Raw genomic sequence first — 10724 nt, 5'->3', positions numbered from 1 at the left:
GAAAAAACGAGTTAGTGCTGTCTCAACAAATGAAGCTTCTCCAAGCACATTGGAACTGGATTATAGTGAAGCTGCTGCAAAACTAGCTAGAAAAGATATACAAAAGAAGCCCTGCAACATTTGTCTCTGATGAGGAGGTTGATAGTCAAAGGCTGAAGAGGGCTGGAGAAGGGGAGGACACGGAGAAGAAAACTGTTGAGAATGTGGTGAGGAGTCAGAGTAATAGTGAAAAAGATTCAGTCTTGAGGAGAGGATTGCTTTAAAAATGAAGGAAGTCAAAGGCTGAAGAGGGCTGGAGAAGGGGAGGACACGGAGAAGAAAACTGTTGAGAATGTGGTGAGGAGTCAGAGTAAGAAGTGAAAAAGATTCAGTCTTGAGGAGAGGATTGCTTTAAAAATGAAGGAACAAGGTGGTAATCTTGAATTATTCCAGAAAAGGAAACAGAGCATGAAGTATGAAGATGAGAAGATCGATAGGCTTTTAGGGACTATTCAGCTGCCACTGCTTTTGTCAGCTTAGACTGGAGGAAAATGAAGATCCCACCACAATCTCCGGCTTGTTTTATTCGTCATGAACAAGTATTTTCAAGACTTTGCCAATGGCCCAAGATTCCAGGACCTTTGTCGAGCTGGGGTAAAGGGTCTTATAACTGCTATCGATAGGTTTGAGCCAGATCTTATAACTGCTATCGAAAAGTTTGAGCTAAAAATGGAAATTCCGACTCTCGACATATGGCCTAGCTATTTTGGATCCAGCATGCCATTATTCGTTCTTTGACTCTGTCAAGCATCACAAAGGTGTCCTTTGGCCTTGAATCGGTAAGCTTTATTGGATGTAATATTCTCCTTGCACTCTTCCATCAGATCTGGAACTATAAAAGTGCGATCTTGCTTGGAACTTAAACTATAAACTAAGCTATTTTCTGATGTAGGTCAGAGTTGAAATCCAGAAAGCCAAGCAAGAGCTATTGTTTGAACTTCAGAGACCGCCAACTGACGAAGAAATTATAGAAAGAGTTGGAATCTCTCCGGAACGATATCATGAAGTGATGAACTTGTCGAAGACTATTTCTTCTCTCTATGCATGGTATGAAGTAACGCAGGAGGAGTTCATCAATGCATGGTGTTGAAGGAGATAACAGAAGGCAACCTGTACTTCTCAGGCTTGCTCTCGATGATGTGGTAAATTCCTGTCTTATTCTCCTATTCTCTCATATCATTCTGGCACTTGACCTAGAGAGAATCCTATTTATTAAAGCTGTTCTTTATTTCACAAACGACGCATGTATGCTCTTATCCTGGAATGCAAGTTGGCCTGGTTGTTGTTCGGACTAGTAGTAGTGAAATTATGGGAATAAGACATGAATTATGCGGCTGCAATAGGACGGCAAGTCATTTCAGGGAAACTCTAACATAGGCCGAGTTTGAACCTGAATTAATTACATACAAGTGCTTGGCATGTGATTATGTATGCTCTATGATAGGTTTAGTTTAACCAAGCTTAGTTTAGGTAATAATTTTCCATCATTTCAGGAAAATTAATCCTTTTTCCAAACCCCATTTATTTGGCATACCCAAATAAATTCCCCAAAATTTATCACTCAGCAATTTCCCATTATCCTTAAACACTAGAGTTCCCCAAAACCTATAATTTTTCTTTCCCACCCACCCTAAGAAAAGGCATGGCACATCAGTGATTATCATTATCTTCTTTTCTGGAAAAAATCCTATCTAAATACATTTTTGAAATCATTTCTCACTTCTCTCTTGAAAGCTCAATATTAGAAAAAGAGCTATCCGTCTAATCACCCAACCTGAATTAATTTCCTTGTAATATTAGTGAAACTCTCAGATGCCTGCATCTCTGTTATTTTCTGTCAAACAAGCAAGTTTCTTTTTCAGAATGTGATGCATACACCATATTGCCAGTATTAAGTCATGTACGATGCAACCCGATTCCAGTATCTATCTCCTTAATAATGCTTATTCTTGACATTCCCCATAATCTATTAACCTGCTCCACTTGCTCCTTCATGGAACACATGTTGGTCTCGACCTTGGGAAGATTCTAGTCCAAATCTAGTCTAATTAAACTTGAACCAGTTACATGACAAGTTGTAATATATCTATCATACGCGACAATTTTAAGAAATGATCAAATTCTCATTGTGTAACTAATTGAATCCAATTAGACCTTATTTGCGTCAGCAGAAATTTCCTCAACTTTGATTCATGTCATGTGATGTAGTCGCGACAGGCATCAAATTCTATTGACTTATTCTTCTTCTCGAGATAAAGAATTTATATGGTATCTTCTAATTGTTCATTTTCTCAAATCTTTCTGTCCCAAGATACATCCAAGAAATGACTTAAATCTTCCTTTCAACATCTTTGCACAGCTCGACTCTCTGAAGCCCAAGGAGAGTTTGGTGATCAGACATAGGTATGGACTCGAGGTAAAGAAGACAGAACACTTGGAGAAATTGCAGGAAATTTGAACATGTCAAGAGAGATGGTTAGGAAGCACGAACTGAAAGTTCTCATGAAACTAAAGCATCCAGCTCGACTCGATTATCTTCGTCGCTATGTTTTCAGATGAACCTACAGCTTTATTCTGCCAAAAATCATTTGTATCATAGTCCATCATAACATGCTCGTAAGAACTAGTTAACATCATAGTCCATTTTTCTGGGGCAGGAGAACAACAACCCGTCTCTATACACGTGCCCAGGGTAACCATTAAGACAGTTTGCACTTGATGAAAAACAATTTAGATATTCTAGTTTAAATTGGTATATCAATAAATTATTTAGAGGTAATTATACTTAAACCACCTCTCAAAATGCAGAATTACACTTTCTTAAGAAAAATTTGAAATTACAGTTACACCTCATTCGAAAATTCATTGTTTATACTTGACCTCATCTTGCTAAAGTTTGGACGAAAATGCTGATCTCAACTAAAAAAAGTTATATAAAATTTTAATTCTTTCCTTATTTAACATTCTCTTATATATTTTTGTACTTATGAAAGGATATATAAAATACGCATATATATATAAATGATGTGAGGTTAACATTATTATACTTTTTCCTTATAAATATAAATTATTACATGAAAATATATAATGTTATTTTGCTAACATCGACAATTTTTATTCAAACTGTAACAAAAAAGGGTTAATGGTAAATGTTGAATTTTCAAAGAAGGTGTAAATGAAATTTTAAAGTTTCTTTTGAAAAATTTTCACATTTTTAGAGAATATCTAACTACTATTGACCCAATTATCTATCAAAGTTTCGGGCTCGAGCCAATACATTAGTGTATTCTGTCAAACCCATATATATGAGTTTCTTTTAGATTTGGTGTAGGCTTTGTTAATAATTTTGTCCTGTTTAAGTAAATTCTTGATGGATATCTATATCTTAGGATGTGTACAAAATTTGTTATGATTATGGCCCTTATGGGCTTTGTCAATTGACGCAAATCGTATCTTTTGGCACGATGTAGCCGGAAAACAACAAACAAATGTGCGATCTCGTATGATCAACCACGTATTAGTGATAAGTTTAATATTAGAGTATAATAATGCCCAACCAAACACAGATACGTAAGAGTGAGTGCTGCTATTTAATACAGGATAATGTTGAGTGAGCTGTTCCATTGACTGGGGAATTTAATTGGAAATGATGTCTTTCTTGCATTACCAATCTTTATCCAGGATGTGGATGAAGAGGTAGTCATAAAACAGACATAGTGCAACTCAAATGTGGTTGAGAGAGATTGTCACAATGGTCCATCAGATTAAAATATTCTATTTTAATTGCCCACACTGTGTGAGAGCAAAGTTGAATTGCTTCATACAATTCAACATATTTATAGAATAATGTATGCACTTTATTTTATTTTACTTTTTAGATTTCGGTTTTGATTTAAGTCATTGATAATACCATTCACCAGAAAAACAAAACAAAACAAAAAGAATCATTAATTGTTCAAGAATAGGGTACTACATTAGTGTTTACGCCATGCTTGAATTCAATTTCAAGAATGTGCATGGTGATCGATGCAGAACGAAAAAAAATCACAATATATTCTTGCGAATATGAAGCGTTTTTTTGTCTGTGGGAAAAGGAAAAAGTTCGATTACTTGAAGAATTTTTCCATGTGGCTGTATGTAGACACAATTATCATGGATGTAACCCCATCCTAAATTTAGTTATGTCCTATGCTAAGGCTTTATAGGTACTTCATTCCTAGTAAGAATTCTGGGAAAATCATACCTGAAGCAGCATGGTATTAAAAGAGGCAAATGAAAGAAGAACCTCATGGGCCTCTGAACCTTCAAATCTCTGTCTTTTGGCCATTGCCTAAAAAGAGCCGTCAGAAGTTAGCCATCTCGTCGGTAGAACAAACGCTGTACGAAAGAGCATATTCTGCAAAAAGAAAAATCCACTGTAAAGTATGTTATTTCAAATTGATGGCAGGTTCCCATCAAGAGAAGTGATTGAACTTAGACAACAAACTGCACATTGCATACTATCTCACGAGAATCAGCATATGTTCGACATTCATCTGCAAATAGTCATTCCCTCCGCAACTGTACAAGATTTCAAGAGAACATCTGCCCACTTCACTAAAGTTCCATGCTTAACAAATATCATGACAGTCGAAGTCGAGAATAAGTTTGTTCATCTTGATTCTCTTTGTAACTCCGAATTATCGTCCTCAACAAATTAGTGATACAGAAGAATTCGATTCTAAACCACAAGTTTCATGAGCAATCCCACTGATAGACCAGTCTTGGATGCTTGACATATTATCATAATTCAAACCAGCCACTCAATAAGGCATACAGCTGAAACTTTTTCTATATATCTCTGTTAACAAGCATCACAGGAAATAAGAATATGACCAGGAAATTTTGAATTCCGAGTTGGAAGAACATTATAGCACATTAATGTATAGAATAAAGCATCCGAATGGGTAATGTGGTTGAGGATATCGAATTTTATAAGATAGTTTAGTTAGAGGAAGAAAGAATGGACGACAACGATAAAAATGCTTAGATCACCATCATGGAAATGGTATTTTCATCAGGAGCTGCTTTTTGTAATGCTGTTTCTTAATTGAAAGTTCCATGCATCATATATTTGACTGGCAACCACTTCTACAAAATACATATTTTCTTACATGTTTTCTCTTCCTAGCAGATGCTATGACACTGACAACATTAACTATACAACCCACCTGCACAAAGATCAAAATAGAACTCACGTACCAGAACCACTCCTGTTAATTTCCCAAAATAATTCTTAACAGAGATGTGTGGTTGCATCTTTTTTCCGATATTTAAAAGTGTAATCAACATGCACTCATGTTTTATGATAACAATTCTTTTGCTGATCATGAGCCCATTTTTTTTTTCCTACAAGATGCCTTTTGTCTTTTTCCTTCTGTTTTAGTTTTGGCTCACAAATGCAAAATATTGCTGCACCAAGAGCTGAAATTAGAAAAGAAAAGAGAGTTAATTCAATCGATTTTTGAGGACAAACCATTATGTTAAGATAATATTACAAATTCTAGAACTTGAAAGTTCTTCGACAAAAATAGTTAACAAAGTTAATAAGATAGAACAGTGGCCAGATCAGACAGGAGTAGCAGATCCAAATGTGTCCAGAAGTGTTAGATACAAATACTCCTAATTGGGTCTCTCACTCAATACAAGCTTTTCAGAGTCAGGCAATCGTTCCTGTATGGGACTTCCCATGGTTCACTGATAAAACAAATAGTTGGGGGTCAAAAGTAGATTTCTCTTGGTGTTACAAGATCATGTTGAAATTCGAATGAACTGGATAATTTAGGCGGTCCACCAAAATACATGATTAAACACCCCCCAAAATTTTCTTCTTACTGTTATCAATCTCAACCTATTTGTCTTTCTCTCAGAGTTACAAGCTGCACCAAAATAATCACATAGGTCTAGACAAGGTTACCAAGATATTCAACAGCGACTTTGTAATAAACCATAGAAGATAAAATAAACATAATTCTTGGTTTTAGCTCTTGATTCTCAAATGATTGATAGTTAATATTGTCCATGTAAATAAATGGAAGTAAATACGCAACTTCATAAGCATATAGTTTTTGTATTCACCAAATCTGAGCCCGAGTAGAAAATTAAATATAAAAATACCAAGTCGCTTCCAATGGTCAGTGGAAGTGTTGTGACATCTTCCACTTGCAAGAGAACCAAATGGCAAATTATCACTATTATGTTGTTCTGTTTCAGCTTCTCTCTCTCTCTTTATTTTTTCAAATTCTTATGTTGATTATTTGGCACCACAAGTTCATAAGATGTGAACTGCACTGCTTTTCTTATTCTTACAATTTTCTGCATGGTTGCTCCCTGTCCCAACTTTATTTTTACTATATATACCCCCGGAAGGATAGTAAAGAAGAGCAACAATAATTTGCAGTAGTTCTTGCCACATCAATTTTCAATCAAAGACATGGAAGAGAAACTTCGCTTGGCAGTAGGCATTATGGGTACACATTTTGCCCCAGGAACTCAATCCTTCTCATTAGATACGTGATCTTTTTAACCAGGCTTTCGATGTTTTTGCAGGGAATGCAACGTCTCTGCTACTTTATGCTGCACCAATGTAACTGCAAACTCTTCCTTGTATTTTATATTTGATAATTAACAAACCAGAATACAGTTTTGAAGTTAATAGACAACAGACCATATGTCATGCATAAAAGGAATGATATACACCAATGTCCTGATGTTCTGATCTTGTGTTTATGTTCAACATTTCCAGATTAACTTTCTCACGGGTGATAAAAAAGAGAAGCACTGAAGAGTTTTCATGCGTGCCATATATCTTAGCCCTGTTGAACTGTTTCCTTTACACTTGGTACGGCTTGCCAGTTGTAAGCTACAAGTGGGAAAACTTTCCGGTGGTCACCATTAATGGATTAGGGATTCTTCTGGAGATCTCCTTCATACTGATATATTTCTACTTTGCTCCAGCTAATGGAAAGGCAAGTTCTAAATGTAGCTTCTCCCCAATTTAATTTTTTTTTTTTTATACAGCACCAGGAGACTGTGTGCTTAATTTCATGCGTGCATGGTAGACTAGAAAGACAAAGCATTACTAATATTTAGCTTGGATGAATTACAGAAGAAGGTGGCCATGTTAACTATACCTGTTCTCCTGGTGTCCTGCCTTGTTGCAATATTATCAGCATTTGTATTTCATGATCATCATCATCGCAAGGCATTTGTTGGAAGCGTCGGACTGGTAGCATCTGTAGCAATGTATGGTTCTCCACTGGTGGTTGTGGTGAGTTGTTTTCTTCTCGAACAATATAATCTATTCACAGAGGAAAGAAACAAGTCAACAGTGATTTGGGAAGATAAAACAACAACATTGCGAAATAGAAGTAAACCATGAAATTCTTTCTGGGGCATGCATGAAGTTAGACCCCAGATTCTCCTCAGAAAAAGATTCATATTCTTCGTAGAAGGGGCCAGGAGTTCAATTAATTGAATGTTTTCAGTCTTAATTCCTGATGAAGCTGTTGTAATTATGCCAGAAACAAGTGATACAGACCAAGAGCGTGGAATTTATGCCATTCTACTTGTCATTTTTCTCGTTTCTTGCTAGTTCACTTTGGATGGCTTATGGACTTCTCAGCCATGATCTTTTTCTAGCGGTTAGTATGATTTATACGCTCTATTTTCGCCGAATATTTGTATAAGAAATGATGCTGTGTGTTATGACTATACATCTTTAATGTGTTTTCAGTCCCCAAACCTGGTCGGCAGCCCTCTAGGAATCCTTCAGCTTGTGCTGTACTGTATGTACAGAAAAAAGAGAACTACTGAACAACCTCAGAAATGGGATCTGGAAATCAATTGTGAGAAACCAATACAACACCTGAAGCTGAACGAAGAAAATGAAGAGAAACCAGTGCAGTATCTAAAGGTGAATGAAGAAAATGATGACGAGAAAACAAAACAGCAGTTGCAGCTGGTGGTCACTGATACAACAAATGGAAAAAGTTGAAGAACTTCATGTGAGATTCAAGTTGTCTATCTTATTTGCTTATCATATAATCTGCACACAAATCCTTTCTGCTTATCGTATATTAATGAATATTCCCATGCATGTTCGTATACTTTTGAAGTTTCTAACTCTTGATTCGCTTTCTTGACAGGGAGAAGGTTGAATGCACGAACAATATATGCTATAGAGAAAGAGATAGATGCAGAAACTTACCTCATTTTGCCTCAACATACAACAAACAGTTGGGGGGTGGAAGAGAAACTACAGTATCTACATGAAATTATACCAAGATTGTACCTCGTAGTTTGTTAAATCACAACAAGAGCTGTTCATCTTTTTGCAATAAAATCATCTTCAACTTCAAAAGCATCAATAGTGCAAGCAATTCCTACCATCCTACTAAAGTGGTGATATCTGATTCAAGAATCCAATTTCCAATTCGACTGATCACAACATTTAACTAACAATCAGTCGAAGCATATACTAATCCAATCAAGGATCATGATGGCAATGACGAAACATCCAAGAAAGTCCGAATTTGAAGCCCCGTTGTCACGAGACTGTTTAATAGTTATCATTACAGACTTGCAATTTAGCGACTTAACGAGAGGCCATTTGATGAGCAAAGCAGGAATTAGAACTTTTACTCTGCAGCAAGAAAAGTTCAGGCAGTAAAAGTAGGGTGATCACAAAAACTGAAACTGGAATCTTTCGTATCCGGATCTTAAAACCCACCCATTAGAATCTGGATCTTCATATGATTTTAAATAAATATTTGATAAAAATATCAGTTTGAAATTAAAAAATTCAAAGAGCAAAGGGGAAAACAGAGTTGTAGGAAGGCAACACGTGTCGTGTCCAGGCATAGTACTAAGCCCAATTATTCATGCAAGAAGCCACGTAAACGCAACCACACACTCCTTCCACTCCCCTCCAATTCTTCACTCCCCGCATCCTCTTGACGAATTCTTTGCACTCTCTCTCATCGCTCGACACTCGCAATTCTCAACTCAATCTGATTTCGAAGAAAAATGGTAAAGCTAGCCTCAGCCCGCGAAAGCAGAATGTACGGGCCAAGATTGTCCCGGAACAGATCAGAGTACATGAATGCGGGCCTATACGTGTTCGCAACGATCCTGCTTCTGGGAGGTTTCACCGCCCAGCTTTCGCACGAGCCCAAATCCGGGCTCGTGCTGCTGCTAATAGGATTTTTGATAATTATATTGGTTAACTTGCATGATCTCATCGCTCATCTTGCGGGGATCGATTACCGGTTGCCGTTGATGGAGTTCGATCTGCAGTTGGGACTCGTCGAGTTCGCCGTGCCTCTGGTTTATACTATAGGGACGCTTCTCTTTTTCCTGGCAACTCTTTTTCTTTTCCTCCAGGTAACTAATACATATACATGTCAATGTTATTACCTTGATTACATATATATATATATATATATATGATATATATATGGATTTCAGAAAGACTTTTTAGATTGTAAGCATTTGTTCCCTGCCTGTTTGAATATGCTGGCTCAGAAATCCTAGTTCCAACTGGGTTCGACAGAAAGTTCCTTATTTTTGTGAAAATCCAGCATTAAACCGCATTTCTTCTGCATTATTTTCCGAAGATGTTCACTTGCCAATTATGCAAACATTGTATTTTCATTCTTTGATCAATGTATTGTTATGTTTCTCGTTTATCCGAATTCTGTGTGGTTCGATCTGTGTGTGACAGGCAGAAAAAGGATACGTGAACTTCAAACTGGAACGGGTCGCTTTAAGCATGCTTGTTGCGGGTCCGGCTCTATGGCTTCTTGGATCAATCCATAACTCATGTCAGATCTATGAGAGGTCGGATGGACATGTTCAAATCTTGCAGGAGTCTGTTCTTATTCCGTTCTTGATGGCGAGTATGTTGTTTCTTGTTGGTGCAATTGTCAATGGTCGAGAGCAGGTTGGACATAGTCATCATCATGGCTTGAAGTTATTGGTAAGTCCAAATGTCCCATTGTGAAACTCTTGTGTTTGCCTATTATCAACATGATATAGCGTTACGCTTCTCGTAATTGAGATTTGTTTTCAATCAATGACTGATTTTGGGTGCCCTGTACTGGTCTCATGTCTAACATTTTGAGATTTTAGATAAGATTGTGCGTCGAATATAATATCAGAATTTAACGAAGTAATATGGGTTTGTTTTGTTATTCAAATGCACCTTTCACACTCACAGGACCAGCCAAGTTTGAACCCAAGACATCAGAAGGAGATCTTGAGCCCAATCCACGGTTGTCCCTTATGGCACAATGAAAATTATAGGTTTCTAAGTTTGAATCGATCAAAGGAGTTTTACTTATTAGGTTTCATAAAAAAAATGCTGCCTACATGAAGGTGGCAGATGCGTCGTTCCAACAGTTTAGCTGAGATGGTCATTCGATAGAAATTAAATAGACTTGCAAGTATATGCAGAAAATCTTACACTAACACAATTCCTTGCATTCTTTTCTTTTCAACTTCTCCAATCATAAATTTGCAGGGTGATACATGGATATGGCTAGGTATATTCGGAAGCCTAATACTCTTTATCGGAGCATTGGCAAATGTCGTAAAAGTTTTCAAGATGCTACAACTTAGCGGCCTAAGATTAGAGAAACTGAGGG

General features: G+C 36.9%; 3 protein-coding genes and 1 long non-coding RNA gene across 4 annotated transcripts in view; 3 read left to right on the top strand and 1 right to left on the bottom strand.

Moving 5' to 3' along the window:
- LOC105160679 (RNA polymerase sigma factor sigE, chloroplastic/mitochondrial) overlaps positions 1-2741 on the top strand; it is a 2929-nt gene extending 188 nt beyond the window's left edge. The window contains 11 exon segments of the mRNA XM_020693528.1: positions 1-85; positions 87-137; positions 253-478; positions 481-539; positions 541-676; positions 711-739; positions 741-818; positions 932-1119; positions 1121-1181; positions 2399-2450; positions 2453-2741. The exon segment at positions 1-85 is cut by the window's left edge and continues 22 nt beyond it. Of these exon segments, the coding sequence (XP_020549187.1) occupies positions 1-85; positions 87-137; positions 253-478; positions 481-539; positions 541-676; positions 711-739; positions 741-818; positions 932-1119; positions 1121-1181; positions 2399-2450; positions 2453-2598 (1111 nt within the window). The 3' untranslated portion in view covers positions 2599-2741.
- LOC105160381 lies at positions 4264-8508 on the bottom strand. Its single transcript, XR_847704.2, has 3 exons — positions 8372-8508; positions 7212-7378; positions 4264-4435 (listed from the first exon to the last, which is right to left on the bottom strand). It is a non-coding gene; the product is annotated as an uncharacterized LOC105160381 (long non-coding RNA).
- On the top strand, positions 6172-8443 carry LOC105160382 (bidirectional sugar transporter SWEET3b). Its single transcript, XM_020693201.1, has 7 exons — positions 6172-6548; positions 6628-6664; positions 6824-7046; positions 7187-7348; positions 7602-7721; positions 7814-8084; positions 8226-8443. The coding sequence occupies exons 1-6, from the start codon at positions 6512-6514 to the stop codon at positions 8072-8074; spliced, it is 840 nt and encodes a 279-aa protein (XP_020548860.1). The 5' UTR covers positions 6172-6511; the 3' UTR covers positions 8075-8084; positions 8226-8443.
- Positions 8975-10724, top strand: part of LOC105160678 — a 2174-nt gene continuing 424 nt past the window's right edge. Inside the window, exons 1-3 of the mRNA XM_011078160.2 lie at positions 8975-9462; positions 9803-10057; positions 10601-10723. Coding sequence (XP_011076462.1) covers positions 9106-9462; positions 9803-10057; positions 10601-10723 — 735 coding nt within the window. The 5' untranslated portion in view covers positions 8975-9105. The remainder of the gene's footprint in view (positions 9463-9802; positions 10058-10600; position 10724) is intronic.

The sequence above is a fragment of the Sesamum indicum genome, linkage group LG4 (assembly GCF_000512975.1).
Source record: "Sesamum indicum cultivar Zhongzhi No. 13 linkage group LG4, S_indicum_v1.0, whole genome shotgun sequence".
NCBI lineage: Eukaryota > Viridiplantae > Streptophyta > Magnoliopsida > Lamiales > Pedaliaceae > Sesamum > Sesamum indicum.
This window is presented reverse-complemented; position numbering and strand designations above follow the sequence as displayed.

Excerpts from the sequence above, each read along its gene's own strand:
- LOC105160382 (XM_020693201.1), top strand. The coding sequence starts at position 6,512 with ATGGAAGAGAAACTTCGCTTGGCAGTAGGCATTATGG. Across the intron at positions 6,665-6,823 it reads CTACTTTATGCTGCACCAAT|ATTAACTTTCTCACGGGTGA; the intron begins GTAACTGCAAAC and ends CAACATTTCCAG. Across the intron at positions 7,722-7,813 it reads GCCATGATCTTTTTCTAGCG|TCCCCAAACCTGGTCGGCAG; the intron begins GTTAGTATGATT and ends ATGTGTTTTCAG.